General features: G+C 50.9%; 1 protein-coding gene across 4 annotated transcripts in view; it reads right to left on the bottom strand.

Moving 5' to 3' along the window:
* The window catches only part of Sgsm1 (small G protein signaling modulator 1), a 78,839-nt gene that overhangs the window by 29,581 nt on the left and 25,827 nt on the right, over positions 1-23,431 (bottom strand). For 3 of the 4 annotated variants that reach the window (XR_015737321.1, XM_087903704.1, XM_087903706.1), the window contains 14 exons: positions 21,939-22,101; positions 20,609-20,761; positions 19,507-19,574; positions 19,214-19,359; positions 18,962-19,093; positions 15,300-15,424; positions 13,016-13,083; positions 11,881-12,044; positions 11,612-11,744; positions 10,171-10,335; positions 8,712-8,850; positions 6,903-6,967; positions 6,213-6,358; positions 338-466 (listed from right to left, as the gene is read on the bottom strand). Coding sequence is in view for 3 of the 4 variants with exons in the window: in XM_087903704.1 (XP_087759830.1) it covers positions 338-466; positions 6,213-6,358; positions 6,903-6,967; positions 8,712-8,850; positions 10,171-10,335; positions 11,612-11,744; positions 11,881-12,044; positions 13,016-13,083; positions 15,300-15,424; positions 18,962-19,093; positions 19,214-19,359; positions 19,507-19,574; positions 20,609-20,761; positions 21,939-22,101 (1,796 nt within the window). In the remaining variant the exon portion in view is untranslated. The remainder of the gene's footprint in view (positions 1-337; positions 467-6,212; positions 6,359-6,902; positions 6,968-8,711; positions 8,851-10,170; positions 10,336-11,611; positions 11,745-11,880; positions 12,045-13,015; positions 13,084-15,299; positions 15,425-18,961; positions 19,094-19,213; positions 19,360-19,506; positions 19,575-20,608; positions 20,762-21,938; positions 22,102-23,431) is intronic. The other variant, XM_087903705.1, reaches the window with a different exon arrangement.

A 23,431-nucleotide genomic window follows, 5' to 3' on the forward strand; every position in this document is an offset into this window, starting at 1 on the left:
CCCATCTGTCCAGTACCCAGGTGCACACTGGCCAACTGCGTGGTACCCAGCTTCACGGTACCCAGGTGCACACTGCCCAACTGCGTGGTACCCAGCAGCTCCATGGTACCCAGGTGCACACTGCCCATGTAAATGCCCATCTGCCAAGTACCCAGGTGCACAGTGTCTAGCTGCAGAGTACCTGGCCAGGTTCAGTGTGCATCTGTACAGTGCCTATGTGCACAGTACCCAGGTACACAGTGCCCAACTCCACAGCACCCAACTCTGCAGCACCTAACTCCACAGCACCCAGATCTGTAGCACCCCACTCCTTTCATTGCCCTCACAGGTGACCAACCTCCTTCCTCTCCATCTCCGTCATCCCGAACTGGTAGTGGCCCAGGAGGAAAGGCCAAACTGCCCTGCGGATCTCGGGCTGGACACCCCCGTAGTAGATTAGCCGCAGCAGCTCTGGCTCTGGGTAAGTCTGTTTGGGAGGGGCAAAAGGTCTGGTCAATGGAGAAGCCAGTGTGGCCTGCAGCCCTGCAGTCTTGTTTCTGTGGTGAGATCCTGGTGTGAATCTGGAACATCCCCCCAAATGCCTGTGTTAATGACGTGGCCCCTAGCTAGGCACTATTGGAAGCTGGTGGGGCCTTGAAGAGCTGGAATCCCACGTTGGTCCTAGGTCACAGAGGAGGAATGTGGCCCAGCCCCACCCATAGTAAGCCTCTCTGTTTTGCTCCTGCCATGCTGTCCTGTGCTGCCTAGGCCCACAGAGCAACAGGGCCCATCAGACTTAAATCTCTACAACTGTGAGTCAAGATAAACCGTTTTTCTCTCTAAGCTGTTCAGTCTGGAAACTGGTTACAGTGACAGAGAGATGACATAATACAGGAGCCTGCAGTTAACCTTAGCACAAGAGGAGCTGAACCAGACAACCCAAACCATCTACCAATGGGGCGTCAGAGGTCAGGGGAGACATGCATTGTTGCTTGGGGACCGACACGGAGTTGTAAAGGCAACCAGTACAGGCATGAGGATGGAGGGGAGGCTGAAGTGCGAGGTGCAGTGGGAAAAAAATAAAGATGTGACTGTGTCTAGGGTGAGCCTGTTTTTATGGGGTGACATCTGAAGGTGGGCGTTGTGACCCCAGCATTCAGAGCAGGTCAAGTCGCAAGGTCAAGGTCGTCTTTAGTTACACAGAGTTTAAGACCAACCAACATGAGACCTCATCTAAAATCAAATCATATAAAGAATCCAAAAGCCAGCAAGAGGAGGAGGGAGAAAAGGAGAGAAGGAGGAGGCAGGGGGAGGAGGAGGCCAGTGTCCGAGGCAGCACCTAATGAACTAGCCTATCCCTTTGATTCATATTCAATCTCATCTTGAGTTAACTTGAAGAAAATTAAAGTGAAATAAAGCAAACTGAACATTTCTAGCCGCCTCCTTTCACATCAACAACCCTCAGCACAGGAAGGGCTTCGGGGGCTTCCTGTGGTGCCCGCTGGGCTTTGTTACTTCAGGAAAAGTCATGGGAGCAAGCTTTGCCGCTACAGTGTATCCTGTAGATAATGTCAGCAGAGTTAGCAATCAGAAAATGGGTTGTGGCAAGAACGCAAAGTCTTCATCAGAAATGACTTCCTTTCTTTCATGGTTGTGGGGAGAATCCCAGGAGAGCCATCTGTATCTCGGCTTTTTTGTTCCCTTAGTTTTTATTTTATGTGCATGGGTGTTTTGCCTGAATAATACAAGTGCTCAATGAGCATGTAATGCCTGCAGAGGCCAGAAGAGGGCATGGGATCCCCGGAGCTGGAGTCATAGATGGTTGTGAGCTGCCACATGGGTGCTGAGAATTGAACCCAAGACCTCTGGAAGAGCACCCAGTGCTTTCAATGGCTGAGCCATCTCTCCAGCCCCCTCACTTGTCTAGTTTCTTGGTTTTTTGAGACAGGGTTTCTCTGTAGCTTTGGAATCTGTCCTGAAACTCACTCTGTAGACCAGGCTGGCCTTGAACTCACAGAGATCCACCTGCCTCTGCCTCTCAAATGCTGGGATTAAAGGCGTGTGCCACCATGACCTGGCTACTTTGTAAGAGTTATAAAGTCACTCATCTCCAGCTTATCATTTCCTTCTGAGGGAATTTCAGTAGTTGTAGTCTCTAGGAGTTTGTGAGTTGTGTTGTTAGTTTGTTGGTACATACATTTTCATAGTGTTTGCATGTTATCTTCCATTCCTTTGCCTGTAGAGTCTATAGTGATGTCTCCTCTTTGATTTCTGACTGTGGCTATCTATGTGCCCTACACACACAATTGTGATTCTAATTAAGAAAGTGTTTCTCAGCTTCACTGGTCTTTCCTGAGAGGCAGCTTTATTGCTATTTCTTATCTCTGTTCTCCTCTGTCTGATCTGATTCTGCTTTGATGACTGTTCATCTTTCCTCCTGTCTTCTGTTTGCCTCAGGTTCAGTTTGCTGCCCCCCCCAAGCATTAAGATAGAAGGTTAAGTTATTGATTTGACATCTTTCTTCATTTTACTTTATAGGTAAAAAACAACCTGGACCTTTGTATGTATGCATTTTAAGTGCATGTGTGAGGTTATGTGTATGAGGTTATGTGTGAGGTTATGTGCATGAGGTTATGTGCACTATGAGGTTATGTGCATGAGGTTATGTGCACTATGAGGTTATGTGCATGAGGTTATGTGCACTATGAGGTTATGTGCATGAGGTTATGTGCACTATGAGGTTATGTGCATGAGGTTATGTGCACTATGAGGTTATGTGCATAAGGTTATGTGCACTATGAGGTTATGTGCATGAGGTTATGTGCACTATCCGCATGCCTGGTGCCCTCAGGGAACTGGAGTCACAGGCCACTGTGAGCTGCCTGCTGTGAGTGCTGGGACCAAACTCAAGTCCTCTCCAACAAAACCAATGCTCTTAACCACTGAGCCATCTCTCCAGCCCCTAGGCCTCTGTAATACTATGCTATGCTAAATTTTAGCACTTATTGTTTTATTTATGATCTTGGCTTCCGCTGCTTGCAAATGCCATAACTGCAATTGTTTGCTACAATGAAAAGAGATGACGATGAAAACAGAAAATCCAGTCCCTGGGCTCCTGGATCCACTAGATTCCATATCCCAGCCTCCTATGTAGCTTGGTGGGGTCATAGGACAGTTTCTGGCCAATGGGTGTGAGGGGAAGTAATGAAGCTATTTGCAGGACTGGAAAGGAGGGGAGGGAAGTTGGTAGGTTCCCACAGGCTTCCCTAGAGACGCTGAGTGCCAGGAAATGGCAGGTTCACAAGTCTCCCAGGTAAACAGAGATGCACTCATTGACACGGCTCCCAGGGCTGTTCAGTGAGAAATAAGCCCAGGTTGCCTGGCAACAAGAAAGTAGGTACTGTTTGTTCCTGGGACTCAATGTACCCAGCACAGGAAGGTGGTTAAACCTCGAGAAAGGGCCAGGCAGTAGGAAGGGAGTAGGAAGTACTGGAGACTCTTTGGCTCAACTATTGTTTCATCCAATTTGACCTTAAACTGGTGTCTCCCAAACTGGATCACGGAAGCACTCCAGGGACTTTAGAAACACAGGCGTGGGCTCCTCTCCCGGAGATGCAGGCTCTGCCAAGCTGGAGCTGAGACTAGAAGCCAATCAGTTCTGCAGCTCCATAGGAACCCGCAGGCTCACACTGTGGCCGTGGGAGGTTGCGAGAGTACTCTGGCTTATCTATTTCATATTTTAATACACAGCAATCTACTTCTAGGAACCCATTCTCAAAATCAAAATGCCAGCCGTACAGACGGGCATCTGCCAAGTGCTGCTGCCATGCTCCTGTACTACTAGACTAGAGTCTTTAAAACAAGTGGGAAGAAAGCCAGGCCTGGTGCAGGTCTGCAAATCCAACCTCAACACTATGGAGACTGACGTGGGGGGGGGGGGTAACTTCAAGGCCAGCCTGGGCTATCTAGTCAGATTCCCACCCCACCCCCAACCCAGGCAACAACAAATTAGAAGAAAAAGGGAAGAAGGGAGGAAGAGAGAGAGAGAAAGAGAGAGAGAGAGAGAGAGAGAGAGAGAGAGAGAGAGAGAGAGAATTCCTGTCAGTAGGAATTTAAATAAACTGTGAGCCATCCACAAAGTGCTGAGTTCTGGTTCACTATTTCTTTGAGATCTGGAAAATGGGTCTGAAAGCAGAGCTGCTCACTGAACCGCAAACAGAATGCTAACAAGGTATAGAAGATGCCGCCCATCTAGAAGCCAAGAGATAGCTCAGTGGGTAGAGGCACTTGCTACCATAGCAACCTGGTTTCAACATGGTAGGAGGAGAAAGTTGTTGTCTGCCAACCTCCACGTGCACACTGTGGCATCTGCATGCCCCCCACATACAAAATAAAATAAATACTTTAAAAAAATAAAAAATATAGAATAAGGTTAGGTATAAATATTAAGCTATGGCTAGCTAAATATTGCAATATTATATATACATTTCTAAAACTCTATAGCTATAGATGAGAGATTAAAGATAGGATGATAAATAACTTTAGAAAGTCTATGTATATATAATAAACACAGAAATATATAAGAGCTGTATAATATGCAGTTAGGCATAAAGGTATCTTTATGTAGTATATTAAAAAATCCTGATGAACTATATGTACTGTATATGACTTATATGTCTTTCTTGTTTGTTTATTTGAGACAGGTCTTACTATGCAGCCCTGGCTGTGCTGGAGCTTGCTTTGTAGACCAGGCTGGACTTGAACTCACAGAGATCCACCTGCCTCTGCCTCTCGAGTGCTGGGATTAGAGGCGTGCGTCACCAGGCCTGGCTTTGACTTGTATGTTGTAAAGTGTTTTGTGGGTCAGATTTGCGCATACATACACATCTGTGGGTCAGCTCTAGGATCTCTATGTTGGTGCTATGGCTAGCTTTCATTGCCAACTTGACAAAGAATAGTATTATTTTTATTAATACTATTAATAATGACAATTAATATTAGTAATATTAATATTAACAATTAATAATATTACCCGGGAGATGAGCCCCTCTGGGCTCTGACCATGCCTCTGGGGATTAGCTTGATTATGTTAACCAGTGTGGGAAGACCTATTTTTATTCCCTAGGCTGGGGATCCTGACTGTGCAAACGGAGCTGCCTGCAGTCACCCCTCTGTTTCTTGTCAGTAGATGAGACGGAAGCAGCCACCTCATGTTCCTGTAGTCCCGACCTCCCCTTGAAAGTGGAACAGATGTGGGGCTGTAGTGAAGATCAACCCTTACACCTTTAACTTGCTCATGTCGGGGGTTTTTATGACAACAACGGGAAGGGAAACCCAGACATCGGCTGCATTTCCTCACAGCTTTGTGACTGTAGGTACAGAAGCAAAGACACGGGCACAGATGGACAGCACTGGAGCAGGTGCCCAGGGCAGTCCGAGACAGACTGACAGTGTTGGAGCAGGTGTCGAGGTCACTGCCCAAAGCCCACATGTGACCCAAAGCAGCTATGATATGAATTCAGTCAACAAATAACCATGAACTCACTCAGAACATTATGCTATGAACTCAGGTGAACCCAGAACTCACAAAGTGGCCGAGACTGGCCTCAAACTCACAATCCCCCTGCCTCAGCTGAGGGCTGCAGTGACAGCTGTGTACCACCCTGCCCAGTCCAACTGTTTCCTTTTCTTCTCTCCTAGGTGGAGCAGTCCTTGTCCCTAATGCTTGGGACCTGAAGGGTTTTACACTTCAGATTTTCTTGGATGTTTGAATATTTGTGTGTGTGTGTGTGTGTGTGTGTGTGTGTGTGTGTGTGTGTGTGTGTGTATAACCATATAATGAGACATCTATAGGGACAGGCCACATCTAAACACAAAATCCATACATTTAACATACACCTATACTCATGGTCATTTTATACAGTATTTTTAGGGGGTGGTATGTTTGTAGTCTGTCATGTGAGGTCAGGTCTGGGATTTTCCATTAGGTTTCATGTCAGTGCTCAGAGCTTCCATTTCAGAACATTCTGGATGGGGTTTGGGATTGGTAAACTATACCTATGAATGTTTTCTGACTCAGTTTCATCTGGATGGGGCTCAAGTTGGTTGTGGGTCTTAGGACTTGACGGTTCATGTCAGACAGGCACGTCTACCTGGGTCCCTGAGTAGCTTAGTGGAGCTAAGATGGCCTCGCTCCACTCTGCCCCGTGGTGCACGAGCCCCACCCTGCTCACCGTGCTGTCCTGGATGTACTGCTCCCAGATGCTGGCTGTCAACCCTTGCCCAGCATCACAGGGCAGGTCCGGAGACACAATCATGTGATTGACCAGGGCCGACAGGTGGGTCCTCACGGTGGACAGGTGTCTGCAGTAGGCGAGCCCTGGCCCAGGAGGGAAGGCAGACGTTATCTTCTACCCAACACGCTTCGCCCAGTCTCTCCTGGATGCTCCATGTGGCTGTCCTGTTACCCACCCCATCTTCAGGGTCCCCCAACCCAGAAAATTCTCACCATCCCCTTTCTAGACAAAGAAAGCAAGTTGAAGATGCTATCACTGGTGGCTTGACTACTAAGCCATAGGGATGTTTTGTATTTAGTTGGATACCGCCCTCTGCTGAAAGTTAAAGCAATTCACAGATGTGCAGTGGGCAGAGAAGGGGCAGGAAGGCAGGGGAACCAAGGACTTCAAGGTTCACTTTGGGCCTGCCTCCCAGGCATATAGGAAGAACAAAGACCGACATAAACAGAGTCACTGCTGGGTGGAGAAGGGAGCCTGGGAGATGCCGAGTGTTCTGCCTGCTGTCCAAGATGGTCCTGTCCCCTCAGGATCACCCTGTCTGGGCTCCCTCATCCACTCTGCCTGGCATACGAGGCCCTCAATCAGTGCTTACTGAAGACCACAGCAGTAGCAGAGCCCAGTACTCACATCCGTAGAAGGCCCTGGAAAGGATCTGGTACTTCATGTTATCACAGAGCAGCTTCAGTGGAGCCCTGCGGGGAGAAGGGACAGAGGGCCACACACTGCTCAGCTGCACTGCATCAGCCTTGGGATTTTTGCTGCATCTACCTAGAAACACACGCTGTCTTCTAGGTAGTTTCTAAGCCAGAGGGGTACACAGCAGTGGTTGCTGAAGTCTTCTTGGCCATCACCAGGAGGGCCAGCCCAAGAACAGACCACCTTAAAGGCTTAGTCACCCCCGTCTGAAGACAACAACAGACCACCTTAAAGGCTCACCCATCCCCATCTGAAGACCCCGAGAACAGACCACCTTAAAGGCTCACCCACTCATATTTGAGGACCCCGACAACAGACCACCTTAAAGGCTCACCCACTCATATCTGAAGACACTGAGAGCTGCTCCCATTCTGAGCATCTGGGGCCAGCCAGGTCTAAAGCGACTGTGCCCCTGAACCTCTCAATCATGCTAGTACATTTTCTTTCTTTTCTATTTTCTTTCCTTGATTTTTTTTTGAGACAGGGTCTCATGATATAACCCAGGCTGGCTTGGAACCCACAATCCTCCTGCCTCAGCCTCCTGGGTGCTAGGATCACAGAACTACTCCAACACACACACTTCTTCTTTTTTCCTCTCGATCCAGTTTGAAGCGATGTGCTGTAAAGTGGCCCATGGCTTTGGCCCGTGGACTGCACAGTAGCAGGGCTCATGGCCCGTGGACTGCACAGTAGGCAGGGCTCATGGCCCGTGGACTGCACAGTAGGCAGGGCTCATGGCCCGTGGACTGCACAGTAGGCAGGGCTCATGGCCCGTGGACTGCACAGTAGCAGGGCTCATGGTCCGTGGACTGCACAGTAGCAGGACTCAGAGTCACTGCTCTCTGCACAATGCTCATGAGGCTGTTTGGAGTGAAAAGAGAAGAACACAGCCTAACATGGCAAGGAGACAGGGGCCGAGGAGGGCTGTGTGCTCGTACAGCGGACAGAATGGAAGAATCCTTATGCACCTATCCTAAAGGTATCCCAGGGATAGCAGGTAGACCCAGGAAGCCTGCTGGAAATGGAGCATGGCTGAAGTCCTGGGTATTTACATGGAGGGAGTCCCTCTTCCTGCCGTCAGGATGTGAGACTTGGTCTTATTCAAGGTGCATACAGTAAGCAGTTCCTCAGGGGGCTTGGCACTCTGAAGGAAGTGAGCTCCTCATCATATAGGTATGTAAGTCAGATGTTCTGAGGGCAGGCAATGGGAAAAGTATCATTGCTCAATGGTCCATGATGACTACTTACTAGTTCCTTCTAACAACCCTACTAAGTTAATGTTTCATGGAGAAGCACACAGAACAATGACCATCCTTAAATAATATTTCTGGCTCCTAGTGTATGCTTGGCCTGTATTTCTTGGCCTCCCTGTGAGTGGGGCCATGAGTTGAAACAGAAATACCATTGCCTCTGATACTGTGACTAGTGACATCCAAGTTGATGTCCATTAGAAAGCAGAGCCATGGCAGACTCATAGCATTTGGGACATGTCAGCATTTACTGTAAAAAGCTATTGATGTTTTAGGGCTCTTTGTTACTGCAGCAGAACCTTGCCCTGACTGACACATGGAAGGGAATTGCAGTGGCTACAACTACACAAGGCTACGATTTAAACTTTGGGGATCCACAGGCCACGTTCACACCTCCCAAAATTTAGGCCAAGGCAAGAGAGAGAAAGATAGACACAGGCCTTAGGTCAGTGCTTCAAGCTCCTCCATGTACAGCCTGAGCCCCACATACCTCTCATGGTTGCAGCCATTGGTTGAGCCGCCATCAGCCGAGCCGCTCTGTGAACAGGAAGAGCAGGAGGACTTCCGAGGACTGGGTTGCCATAGGGATGGAAGATTGTTCACAGAGACGTCCATCAGGTCCTGGGGAACTGTGGTGGGTAGTGGGTAGAAAGGGAACCCGGCAATAGCCTTGGTTAAACCAACATGGATTACAGAAACTTGACCCCAAAGCAATCAGCTCCCTCAAAGCTGGCTCAGGGGCAGAGAGGATAGGAGTGTGACTGTCCCAAATGTGCCCAACCACAATCTGATGGAGTCCCCGAGCCCGCCTGATCCAGGGAAAACCACCACCAAGCTTCAGAGACTCCGGCTGCAGAGCAGAGTGGAGGGCAGCCGAAGGCGGAAGGAGAGAGGAAGCAACCAGAGCCCGGAAGCCTGCAGACAACCCCACCTCGCCATGCCCTCATTCAGTACTGCTCACAGGAAGGTGGCATGAGGCAAGGGAAGCTTACTGGGTGCTCCTGAGTTCCTATGCCTCTAAAGAAGCTTGTGTGGTCAGAAGGGAAGGAACCAATCTCAAAATATAAGAGGAGTCCCCAGGGCCTGGGTGGGGGCGGCAGTAGCGCTGTTCATAATCCTGAACTAGAAATCACCTTCAACAGGTGACTTAGGTGGGGGGGGCTCCTTAAAAAGCCAAATGCCCATCTAGTACCCTGAAATCTTGAAGACAAAAGTCTCAAATGCACCTAGCTTCTGGTTATAGGTTCTCTCCTTCCACGATGTAGATTCTGGGGGTTCAGGCATGGTGGCCTTTATTTGCCGAGTTGTCTTGTTGGCCCAAGACCTGTTTTTCTCTTGCTGTTTTCCAGTCAAGGACATAAAACCATGCCCAGCTCTTGGGCTGTACAGAAGGGGCTGGATGTGGCCCCTGGGCATGGGTTGGGGAGCCCTGCTCTAGGACACGAGATGCGTGTTCGTCCTCTTACCTGCTACGGCCTCTTAGGACGGCTGCTCTCACCTAGGCTCTTCCCCTGGGCCCAGAGAGGGGGAAAGACTCCCACTCTATGCCCTCTCCTTGTTACCGGAGCTCTGTGGCTGACTGGACCATGCTGACCCACACAACAGAGAGGCATATGCTGGCTACAGAGTGAGGCTCTCGCACCTACACTGACAGTGTACGGCTCCCCTCTCTCCTCACAGACTCACCACTGAGCTGGCCAGAAAACACCCTGGTTCTTAGGCTGACCCAGGGAGGCACAGGGCAGCAATCGTGCCTCCAGCACTCACGCCACACAGTCAGCACCCGCGAGTCACGGACCCTAATGGCTGCCTTCTGCAGGGTGGGGACCAAGAGGCACGAGACTGTTCGTTTGTTTCCTTTTTCCATTCTCCTTGGGAACAGACTCAAATGATGACATGGCTGAAGTGGCGCCCAGCCTGGGAGAAGGGGACCTGGAACCAGACATTACTGGGGGGCTGCTCCTTCACACTCCGTGTGGGGATGGTGAGGTACCCTCTGGTTTGTCCCCACTGGATCCCCCTGGCCACCACCAGAACGGACTGGCCAGCAGCAAGCATCATCCAGGCAGGACCAACAGACACGGGTCGAGGGCCGCCCAAAAGATCAAGGGTAACTTGAGACAGAAAACAAAAAGAATCAGTGAGGAGGGAGAGCTATGGTGGGTCAGACAGAGACCAAGAGAGAAACCAGTCCCCCTGGGCTCTAATCTTTCCCTGCTCTGCTCCAGACATTTATAAATTGCCCACTCAGTGCCAGGCACTAAATCAGGTTTGCCATTTATCCTTGGTGACCCGTGTTTTAGAAATGGCAGACATTCCTAACAGTGGCAATAACAGCAGTAACGGGGAGAGCTAGGGCCTGTTTCTCTCTGAGACATGCACTTGCCCAGCAGCCCCAGCTAGCCTCAAACTCACATTTCTCCCGCTTCAGACTCCTGAGTGTTGGATTACAGTGTGCTCCATCACACCTGACTCAATCCAAGCTTGTGTATGTGTGTGTGTGTTTGAACAGGTGCACACATATGTGTGACTGTCAGTGCATGTTTGTGCAATGCTTGTGGAGGCCAGAGGTTAGCCTCAAGGGTTGTTCTCCAATACTATGCATGTATTTTGGCTTTTGAGACAGTCTTTCACTGGCCTGGAACTTGGCAAGTAGAATAAGCTGGCTGGCTAGCAAGACCCAGGGAACTGCCTGACTCTGACTCCCTAGCACTGGTTAACAAGTGCCTGCCATTATACCATGCCCGGTTTCACATGTGTGTGGATGCACGCGTGTGTGCACATAAGTGTTGCATGCACAAGTATGATTGTGTGCAGAGGTCAGAACAAGATCTGGGGTGTTTTCTCTATTCCTTGTCACTTTATTCCACTGAGTGTCTCGTACAACTTGAAGGCTTGCCATTTTGGCTCTGTGATTACCCAGGGAACGCATGGGGTTTGCCTAGCTCTGTCCCCCAAAGTGGAGGTTGTGGGCATGTGTAGTCAAGCTTGGCTTTTTATTAGATATTTGAACTCAGATCTTTGTGCTTGCATTGGCTCCTCGTAAATCACAGTGAGATAAGAGGGTCACACAGCAGCTAGCGTGCACATGCTCAGCGTGTGCCGAATGCCTGCAGCAGACAGCCCATTTCACAGACAAGAAAAAAGAAGGCCCGGGAGGGGATGAGAAGAAACCTGACCATGTCAAGCCAGGCTTCTGGAGCCCACGGCACTGTCACTATTAATGTCGCCTCCTGCCCAGCGGGCGCTGTTGGTTCTCACTTGCGGGGGAGGTGGAAGGCACTGGGACACTTAGGGTTTGAGCTCCCTTTGCTGGCCCAGCTCGCTACTTGTAACTTTTGGAGTAGCTCTCAGGAGGAGCCAGTGAGTGTAGGGCCGAGGGCTGCTTACCAAATTCAGACTGCATGCCAGGGTAGATGATGCGGAACACGTAATCTGTGGCTTCGTCATCCTCTTTATCCGACGATGTGGACTCCGAGGACCCCTGTGGGCTCCGCTTGCGCAGTTTAGGAAATACCTTCCCCTGCAGGAACACATTCCAGGACAGATTTCAGAGCCATCTGCTCCCAAGCCCTGCAACACTGAGGGTCTCACAGTGGGGCCGAATGACACCCCATGGCTGGCATCGCCTCCACCTTCTCAAGGCCCCCACACCTCACCTTTCCTCGCTGTGACCAAAGTGGTGGGTCCAGCTGCCCGTGCGGAAGCAATCCATTCTCCAGGCAGGAGAGGAACTGTAACAGGTGCCCACCCTTGGGGAAGCGGAAGGGCGGCCTCTGGATTCCATCCTGGCTCACCAGCACAACAGTCCCACCACTGTCCACTGCCGCCACCACCACAAGACAAGAGAGAACGGCAGGTGTCACGCGAAGCATGGTGCAGTACCAACACATGAATCCACACCCAAGACTCACCAGGTCAGGGGAGCCACTCTGGGTTGTAGGTGACTGCTAAGAGCATGGATTTGACACCTATTTGACACCTAATGCATACCAACACCGTGTATTAAAAATTCTGTCTTACTGTAACCCCCAGAATATCCCTGCAAGGCTTAGCTATGATCACCTATTTCACAAGAGACAAAACTAAGGCTCAGATAGGCTTTGGGTCATCCCCAAGGTCACACAGCTGATAAGTTGCCACGCCTGGACAGGAACCAAGGTCTGCTTTCGTAAAGGGGATTAAACCATCGAGTTCCATACCTAGATGAGGCACAGCGCACCCTGTTTGTTCTAAATGTACCTTCTTCCGGCTTTAATGGAATATACGGGTTAATGATCTCAGGTCTGCATACCACTGATCTTGGACTCAGAAAGATATGGGTTTAAGTCCTGTCTCCAGAGTCAACAGTCTGTGTCATTTTGTATGTGACTGCAGAGGCCACTGCCACTAAGTGGTTATAATGATTCAAAGTTTGCTTGAGGAGGTACACAGGTGTCCTGGAATGCTAAATGAAGGAACAGGGTGAGGTGGTGAGGAGGGACAGGGACCCACGAGATGGACGCCTAGCCACCGCTGTCTCTGCGGTCCCTACCGTGCTGGTGGCAGTGAGGTGAGGTGGTAAGGAGGGACAGGGACCCACGAGATGGACGCCTAGCCACCTCTGTCTCTGCGGTCCCTACCTTGCTGGTGGCAGTGAGGTGAGGTGGTGAGGAGGGACAGGGACCCACGATGGATGCCTAGCCACCGCTGTCTCTGCGGTCCCTACCTTGCTGGTGGCAGTGAGGTGAGGTGGTGAGGAGGGACAGGGACCCACGATGGACGCCTAGCCACCGCTGTCTCTGCGGTCCCTACCTTGCTGGTGGCAGTGAAGGTAAACAATCTCCTCTAAGCGGATGGTCACAGCATAGTCCCAGTAGACGCTGGAAAGGGAAAGTGGGGGAGACTGCAGGAGACCAGAAGACCAACGCAGGGGCACCTCTGCCTTCACCAAGGCCCACCTGTCCCAGTATCTGTGTCCCCAGACTATCCAGCCATTCTCCCCTTCTTTTGCTCTCAGCACCTCAACTTTCTGAAGAATCCCTCCTCCCTTGCTACATGGTTACCTGAGCAGAACTCTGCCAAATCTCTACCCTGGGACTCTGGGATGGTCACCTGACCCAGGCTGGCCAGTCAGCACTGACTGTCATTACCTAACCCAGGCCGGCCAGTCAGCACTGAGAGGTCACAGTGATCAATGCATGATTAGCACCATTACTTAAGCACAATCGGTGGGAGGGAACGATCCTATTTATGCTTAGACAGCCCAGGAAGAGCTCCTTGCTGCCCAGGGATGTTCAGAACCATGCATGGAAGGTCAGGAAAGCAAAGACAGGATGAGTCAGGCATGGGCACTCAGGTCCCTGGGTCCAGCCTGCGGTCTCCTGCCCGTGGACAAGTGCTCCAGTTAGCTTGGACTTGACATTTTTGCACCTGGATGTTAGATAGCTATACTAGCCCAGAACCTTCCCTCCAGGCCACCATGTGACCACAGGCAGAAGTTAGAATGGCCACTCCCAGCCTTGACCTTACATGGGTAGGTAGTATGACTTGAGGGTTAATCTAAGCCTCGGTTTCCCAGACTATAAAATGGAGGTTCTAATAGGATCCCTACTGGAGTGTTTCTCTGAGGATTCAATAGAATCGTCATTTGAAGGACTCAACCCAGAGCCCTCCCTACTCCCATACAGTCAGTTCTGAATACCATGCCTGGGCATGGTCACTCTGAGTACTGACTGAAGCATGTGCTTCTAGCTTAGAACCCAGCATCATTCTAAAATGACTTTCCCATCAGAACACCTTGGTAGGGGGCACCTGGGAATGTGGGCTTTGTGGGAGCCTAGGAACACAATCACTCAAACTCCAGACCAGGGAGAGGGCTCAGCGGTACTGCAAGCCACTCCCAGATCAACCATGGTCCTACCAAGCTGCCACGTAAGCACAGGGGCATGATCAAGGCCCATGCTGGGGAAAGAAGAGGCCCCATTATAGCGCCCTCTAGTCCAGGCTCCCCTGGACAGCCGGGTGGATTCTCTCCCTGTGTGACCATCCTTCTTCTCTCCTGTCTCCATGCATGGCAGTCTGAGTCTTTTCCTTTCAACCCCTGCTTCTGCCCTCAGCTCCCCACCCCCAGGTCCTCCCCCGAGAAAACCTTTTTCAGAGATCCTCTCATGGCACCCGCTCGGGAGGACCCAGACTAACACAGGTATCAAGCCAGTGGCTGCATCCCACTTCTGACACCTTTTATGACCCACTTCTTTCTACTCCTCTGCCTCTTATTCGGAGTCAGAGCAGAATCTCATTACAGGTCTTCCCTACGCTGGGCCACCAGCTGGCCATGCCAACGGCCAGGTAGCAGACATCCTCGGTGGTGGTCAGCAACTACAGTGCCCTTTGGATTTATCGGTCCCTCTGTATGTGTATGCACACCCTGCAGTGCAGATGAGGAAACTGAGGCTGGGGGGTTGTGAAGGTGATTGATCAAGGTCACTTGGCTGGGGGGGGGCAGTTCCTGATTCAGTCTGACGCGTCCTTACAGCTTGGCTAAGGTGTCATTTGCAGTCTCTTGATTTGCTATCCTTACACTTTGATAGGTCGGGAAGCATATTTACGAATTCTTCCCCTCCACGGACATCTTTAGTAAAAGGCGAAAGATTTATTATTTACGAATTCTTTATATTGCAATTAAAAATTAATTAATCAATTAATTAATGTGGGGGGAGTGCACATCATGTTGAATGAGTGGAGGTCAGAGGTCACTTCTCTGCTTCTACCAGATGAGTCCCAGGGATAGAACTCAGGTTGTCAGGCTTGGTGGATGGCACCTTTGCTCCCTGAGCCATCTCACTAGCCCTGGAGAGCAGATGTATGGATGTGAGTGGCCGACCATGCCGACCCCACCCCCACCCCCCCGCCCAGGCTCTGCCACTTTGTCTCCAGGTGCTCCCAAGGCTGGTGTTCTTTCTGAGGCCACAGCAGCAAGGAGGCTAGTAGGTAACCATGTCAACCAGGTAGAACAGCAGGCAGGGCCATCCTCCCCTGAGAAGAGAGCATCCTTGTGCTTAGGGGGGTGGAGGGGACTCATCTGAAGTTCTCTTACCTCTTCTCATAGTCCAGGTCTCCCACAGACCCATTCATCAGCTGGTTGGGTGTCCACTTCAAGGTCATGACATCAGCCGTCTGGTGCAGGGACAGGTACCCAGGCACAGCTTCCATGTCATCCCTCTGCGGAGAGAGGAGAGCTCAGGCCAGGCCATGCTGCTGGACACAGAAGCAGAACCCAAGGGTTGAGCTGTTGGTTGCCACCACTAGGAAGCCACTGGGCATCCTTCCCGGTGCCGTGCTGAGCAAAGCCACCTGCAGCCTACCATCCAGGATGAGCTTGGCAGAGTCCAGCGGCGAACGCTGCTCCCCTAGCACTAGTGCCCCCACGTCTCCCTCTTGAGACTGTCTCCATCCCAAGGTTCTTCTGGACCCAGTAAAAGAGGCTGCTGCTCCAACATTGCCCCCTTTACAAAGGCCTGGATCTGGGCCAGTCTTCGGGGGTAAAGAGAGGGCAGGTAACCTGCACCACACCCCATCGGTATCACCCAGAAAACCTTCCTCCAAGCCCTCCTCTGTGCTTCCACCCAGCAGCCCAATCTTCCATCCATCCAGAATCTGCTCATGGGCCCTCTCACCCACATCCCGTCACTCCAAGTCAGTGGGTGGGCAAGAAAATGCTCCCATCTCTCTTCCGGGAAGGAGCCCTCCACTCCTGAGTCACAGTCTTATCCGTCCCCGATTTGGGGCACATCTGATTTCCTGTGGCATCTCACAGCTGTGAAGTGGCTATCGCTGCATGGTCACACGCAGGCTCAGTCTCATCTCTGTCAATCACTCCTCCGTTGAGCTTGGCAGGGCTGTTATTTTGCAGGGAGGACACATGAGTCCGTTTTAAGCATCTCCTGACAGAGGAGCCTGTGAGTCAGCTTTGAGTGACAATGCTGTTGTGACGTGGCCTTGAGAGCAGGGTGACAGTCCATTTTTCACCTCCCCAGGTCACCCAGCCCCAGATCCCCTTGGAAGGCAGGGACGGCGTGGTCCATGGGCCTTCAGACCCTCATTTGAGATGAAAGCATTCACTCTGTGCTTATCGGAACTTCTGAGAGGTCTCCAAATTTTTTGTATTGAGAGACTGACAGGAAATGCTTAAGGCTTTGGGAGCCATATATAGATCATGACAACCACTTGTCTCTGCCACGAGAGCCTGGCATGGTCATGTTTCAATATCTGGATGACTCGTATTCTTTCTCTCTCTCCATTTCCCTCCCTCCCTTTCTCTCCTCCCCCTCGGATGTGGATGGTGCCTTGGCCTACTAAGCCCTCTACCTCTGAGCAGCACCCAGTCCTTAGCAACAGAAGCTTCTTGTTGGTCACTTGAAATCCAGCTGCATCTTAAACTCACGACTTCCTCGTCTGAGAAACTTGGGCCTTACACTCAGTGTGATGCAGATATGACAGACCACATGGTGGGATGACCTGCCCAGGGTCACCCAGTGGTTGAGGCTGTGACCACAGAGCTGGGTCTCTTCCTGCTTTCTTCCAGCTGGGCCCAAACACCACACTGATTGTAACCCAGAGATCCTGAGGACAGCAAGGGACACTGCCTCAGGGCAGGGGCTGCTCATGCTTCATGCTCTGCCCTTGTGCCCAGGCAGCTGTAGGAGCACAGAAGGCAATCAGTTCACTGAAGCAGCCTGTGTGAGAGCAAATCATAATGCTGCCCCTTGTGTGGGCTTCAACGTTGCCATCTCTACAGTTAGTGCAGCATGAGGCACTTCACAGTGAGCACTGGCCAGATGTCAGTGACAAAAAAAGTCCACCTTCTCAATGCCACACCTCTGCCATGCCGTTTGCTGAGCGGCAGTAAACATGCACAGCCAGGCAGATGACCTGGTGGACAGGGATGTACAGACAGACTAAGTGGACAAGCCGTTAGGTGGGTAGAAAGATTAACAATTGGTGGCGGGAGGTGTAGAGAACAGAAGAGCTAGAAGAGCTGCTGGCAGGGCAGCTAGCTAGAAAAATGGTCATTTGTACTTATATATAGATGTACAGATGCCTAGGTGTGTGTGTGTGTGTGTGTATACATACATACATACATATATATATATATATATATATATATATATATATATATATATGGATGGATGGATACTCAGCCAGATGGATGTAGAAACCAATAGAATATACAGGGGAGTGAATGGAGGATGTTAGTTTACTGGCAGATAAATGGACAAATGGATGAATGAACAAGTGAGAGGCTGACTAGATAGATGATGACTGGGTAGATGGATGGACAAGCAAATACATGTATACATTATGTAGGTAGGTGGGTATCAGCAAATGGAGGAATAGAAATTTTTGAGTGAGTGGATGGATGGATGAACGGACAAACAGGTGGGTGGGTGGGTAGATGGATGGATGGATAGGAGGATGGATGGATGGGTGGATGGATGGATGGATGGATGGATGGGTGGGTTGATAGGTGGATGGATGGATGGATGGATGGATGGATGGATGGATGGATGGATAGGAGGATGGATGGATGGATGGATGGATGGATGGATGGATGGATGGATGGATGGGTGGATGGATGGATGGATGGATGGATGGATGGATGGATAGGAGGATGGATGGATGGATGGATGGATGGATGGATGGATGGATGGATGGATAGGAGGATGGATGGATGGATGGATAGGAGGATGGATGGATGGATGGATGGATGGATGGATGGATGGGTGGATGGATGGATGGATGGATGGGTGGATGGATGGATGGATGGATGGATAGGAGGATGGATGGATGGATGGATGGATGGATGGATGGATGGATGGGTGGATGGATGGATGGATAGGAGGATGGATGGATGGATGGATGGATGGATGGATGGATGGATGGGTGGATGGATGGATGGATGGATGGGTGGATGGATGGATGGATGGATGGATAGGAGGATGGATGGATGGATGGATGGATGGATGGATGGATGGATGGGTGGATGGATGGATGGATGGATGAATGGGTGGATGGATAGATAGGTGGGCAGATGGATGGATGGGTGGATGAATGGAGACACTACAGATGGAGGTTGGATGGATGGATGATTATATAGGTAGATGAAGAGATGCATAGATGGAGTTTTTGGTAAATATATGAATGAACAGATGGGAAGGTAGGTGGGTAGATAAATCAATATGTAGGCAAATGGATGAATAAACAGATAGGCAGCCTAAAGTTTGAGGGACCTTCCCTCTCCCATAGCCTGTAGCCAAACCCTCAGAACGTGATCTATGGTGCGGGAGAATTATCTGTATTCTGTCAATCATGTATTTTAATAAAACGCTGATTGGTCAGGCAGGAAGTATAGGCGGGTCAACCAGACAGGAAGTAGAGGCGGAGTAATGAGAATAGGATAAGGCTAGGGAGGAGAAAGGTTCCTCAGCCTCTCCTGTGCAGACCACTGAAGAGGCAGCATGTAACTTGCCCAGCTGAGAAAGGTATGGAGCCATGTGCTAATGTAGATAAGGATAATAGGGTAACATAAGTTATAAGAGTTAACAAGAAGCCTGACCTAATGCACCAATCAGTTTATAACCTTATGGAGTCCTGTGTGTAATTTCTCTTTGGGATTTGCCGGCTGTTGGGGTACCGGGCTGGATGGAAACCCCAACAAGCCGGCCCCTCATGTTACAGATCTAAGCCCACCCAACTCACTGGCTGAACCAGGACGTTGTTCTTGCCATAGAGCAGGGTGGCCCTGGAGTTCTGATGCAGGGATTCTACGTAGTCCCGGGCAGAGACGGATGGTCGGTCGTCCATGCTGCCGCTCGAATGCCTCTTCTGGATCTGGTATTATGAGATGACAGAGACGCACCTGTGAGTGACCGTCAGGCCTCCCAACCCATTCCCTGCCCCAAGGCGAGTCCAAACCCTGCCCAAGGCCCTCCCACTGCCCACTCATCTCACACAGAGCGCCGGCCGCTTGGTGGGTGAGTCCTGTCTCAGATGTGAACTGTGGATCCGGTGTCTCTGGACCAGCTCATCGGCTGAGGGGTCAGTCCAGAAGTGGTCAGCAGTCTTCATCTTGGTATACTCCAGGGCACAGGGCCCCACTGCGGAGAACACAGGGCTGGGAACCTGGAGTCCCCAAAAGTGTTCCCAACCAACTGCCTCAAGGATGCCCCAGAGTCCACTAGAGCAAGAGACAGGTCCCTGAACCCCTAAAGCAAAGGACCAGATGCAGCCCAGAGTCGACTTACCTAACAAAGAGGCGAGGATGGGGCCATCCACAGGGTCCATCAAGAGAGCCTCCTTCTCATAGTATTTACTAGTGGGAGGGAAGAACATGCGGGTCTGCATGGAGACCAGCAGAGGGCGCACGTGGGTGGACTAGGTTCCACACCCCAGGAGCCCAGCTCAGAACCTCAGCTGCAGGGGACAAGAACTGCATCTCATAGGCTGAGCAAAACAATTGATGAAAGGCGCCTGGCCTCAGTTCATGGGCACCTGCTCACTACACAGCCCTGAGGATTTTAGGAGAGCAAAGGAGTGAGACGTGAGGCTCTCAGGGGATGCTGTCCTTCTGTTTCCAAGGCAAAGCTGTGCAGTCCAGCTATGCTGTGCTGTAGATTCAAAGGCTGTGCTAACAGGCTGTCCTACCCTGGTAGTCAAAACAAACGTCAACACCAAGCCCCAAGTCCCTGAAATCTGACCCTGATAAATGCATGATGTCATCAATACAATGTCCGTGCTGAAGGCATCCACCTGTCTGTGAGCAGTAACAGGAATGAAAACTCATCTAACACGAACTATTAATAAGGACACAAAAGTTAGATGGGCTAGGGGGCGACTGCATGGTAAAGTTCTCACTTGGAGGGGCCCCGGGTCTGATTACCAGCACCCACATGGTAGATGATGTGTGGATGTAGTTACCAGGATGGGTGCTGAACAAGAAGTCTCACGCCATAAAACCTTTAATCTGAGACAGGACAGGAAGTGTCCAGAGTCATGGTGTATTTTCGACATACCATGGCCCACTAAGTTCATTTCTATATATTTGCTGTAAACCACCACGTGCTTTTAAGCTGAAGAGACCACCAAGGTACAGAGAGGTAGGGTAGCTGTTAGCTGTCAGCGACCAAGTGGAGGAAACCGCAAAAGGGTGGGATCCAAGACCCCTCCGTCTTACCCGAAATGTGAAGCCCCTGTTTTCACACTGCTGTTTAACACCTGAATCCTCTCCAGGTTTCAAACTGCAGTAGTTCAGGGTCAAACCTCCAGGAAGCTTTTACTTAAGCTTTTCAAACTCAAGGGTGCGGTTCCCAGAATGGCCACCAGGCGGCCACAGAGCATACCACTTACCTGCTGTTTTCCACCAGATAGTGGACTATTTTGTCCAGGACCCTCTCAAACAGGGCAGTGCGGATCCACAGGTGCTTGATGGCCAGCGGGGACAAGTTGGGCAGTTTCGGCAGCTTCCGCACATTCTCCTGCAGGCCCTGGATCTGGTTTCGCCTTTGAGACCATCAGGAGGAGAGAGCACAATCAGGAAAGAGGGAATCCATAGAACACACTCACAGACACATCTGTCCTGACTCACAGATGGGGGGGGGGTGATGAGGGTGGGAGTGATAGGGGTGGGGGTAGAGGAGAGGGGTGGGAGTGATGGCGGGGGTTAGGGTAGGGGTGATGGTGGGGTGATGGTAGCGGTGGGAGTAATGGTGAGGGTGGAATGAGGGTGGGATGAGGGTGGGGGTGGAGGTAGAAGGTAAGGGTGAGGGTCGGGGTGGGGGAGAGTGAAAGCATCAGGCAGAGAGAGGCCAAGAACGAGCAGAACACTGCAGGCTCTGCCAGCAGGGAAGCCAGATGCCAGCCCCTGTCTTTTCTCCTCCGCTGCTGTCTCTCCTTCCCTCTCTTTCCCCTCCCCACCCTTTCTAGAAAAGAATGGCCAAGGAGGCTTAGATCTTCAGTTCTTTTAAAGACACCCTGCTGCCCTTGGGAAGGTAACTGTGTACTATGGCCATGAGGGTCCTGTGGCCTCACCCACTACCAACCCACTGCCCCATGGTCCAGCAGGACACAGCCCCATTCAGTTTCCCACATGCCCACCTCTCCCACAGAGCCCTTTTGCTGCAGGTTTCCAAGATAGGCTAAGCCAGCAGATCTGGCTCTGGGTTCAAATAAGAGAGCTGACCTCAGTGGACAGGTGGAAAGTGACCAAGGAGGACATTTATGTCAACCTCTGGTCTCCACACAGACACACACACAACACACGCCCACATGTGAACATGTACATGGGCATACACATCACACACACAGAAATAAAACGGGGGCATGGTTCCTAGTTGGCACTTGATCTCTCAACAGCCATCTTGTGTCATGAGCCAGGAGCTAGACACTGCCTAGAGGCCGGGGACATAGATGCGGCACCCTATTCTCATAGTCTCAGACTCAAGTTCATGGCTGGGGAACGAACAATGAAAGTAATGACAGACAGGAAGACAGGGAGTGAAATAAACAGGGGGATGGGGCAGAGAGGATGAAAGTGGGTAGAATTCGGAGAGCTGAGTGACAAGTGGGCGGAGCATGTGTCAAGGAAGGAGCAGACAGGAAGAGAGAGACAGACAGACAGGAGGTGTGGGCCCTCCCCAAGCTGCGGAGCAATGCACACTGCCCCCCATGCCACACTCACGCGCTCTCAATGAGCTGCTCCAGTTCCTGCACCTTGCGGCTCAGCTCCTCAGCCGGAGGGAAGCCTTTGCCCACCTTCATGAAGAGTGCGGCAATCTTGTTGCTTCGCAGGAAGCCAGCAGCCCTCCGCCGCAGCCCGTGCAGCACACAGGCCTCCACTGCCGCTGTGGGGACACAGTGATCAGTAGCTCGGTCCACACTCCTTAGCACCAAGAGCAACTTAACACCACAGAGAAAATGCGTCCATGTCCACTCGTCAGGCGCACCAAAGGAATCAAGAGAGGCTGGGGTAAAGGTTGACCACGGCTGCTCACATCTGCCAACCAGTAGCCTGCTGTGGGACTAATCGTTTCCCTTTTCTGCCTCTGTCACCCCCCCTTAAAATGGGGTGCAGGGTGAGTAGTGATCTATCAGGATGCTGTTAGCACACATGACAGAGTGCACAGGACATTCTTAGAGCCCACACAGAGAGCTCTTTCTGAGTCCAGGCGTCATTGCTGACAAGAAGACAGATAATGACAAACCTCACCTGAATTAAAGAAACCCATCACCATCTCTGACATCACAGCCACCATCCCACCATCATGTTCATCAGCCGTGGCCATTGCCATTTTCTTCTTCACCCTCACCATCATCAACTGTTATCACCATTGTCTCCGTTATCATTGGTATCACCACCATCCACACCATCGTCACCACTAACACTAACCTCACCATTGTCGCCACCACGGCCAACACCACCATCCACACCATCGTCACCACTAACACTAACCTCACCATTGTCGCCACCACGGCCAACACCACCATCCACACCATCGTCATCATCATCATCACCATTGCCTTGTCTAGATTTTATGTCATTTACACAAGCTGTAGTCATCTGCCAAGAGGGAACCTCAACTGAGAAAATGTCTCCACAAGGTCAGGCTGAAAATAAGGGAATTTTCTTAATCAGTGATTGATGTGGGAGGCCCAGACCATTGTGGGTGGGGCCATCCCTGGGCTGGTGGTCCTGGGTTCTATAAGAAAGCAGGCCGAGCAAGCCAGTAGCAACATCCCTCCATGGCCTCTTCATCGGCTCCTGCTTCCTGGCTCCTGCCCTGTCTGAGTTCCTGTCCTGACTTCCATCAGTGATGGGAGTATAAATGGAACTTCCAAAGCTGCTTTTGGCTATGGTGTTTTATCACAGCAACTGACACCCTCAGACAACAATTATCAGCACCAGTATCATCTATCACCACCATCATCACCACACAACCACCATCATTGTCCGTCATCACCATCATCACCACCACCATCATCACCACCATCATCACCACCACCAGCATCACCACCACCATCATCATCACCACCACCAGCATCATCACACAACCACCATCATTGTCCGTCATTATCATCACCACCAGCAGCATCATCACTATCATCATCACCACTATCACCACCATCAATCACCATCATCATCACCACCATCACCACCATCACCACCACCAGCAT

This window comes from Myodes glareolus, chromosome 2 (assembly GCF_982192425.1).
Source record: "Myodes glareolus chromosome 2, mMyoGla1.1, whole genome shotgun sequence".
Lineage (NCBI taxonomy): Eukaryota > Metazoa > Chordata > Mammalia > Rodentia > Cricetidae > Myodes > Myodes glareolus.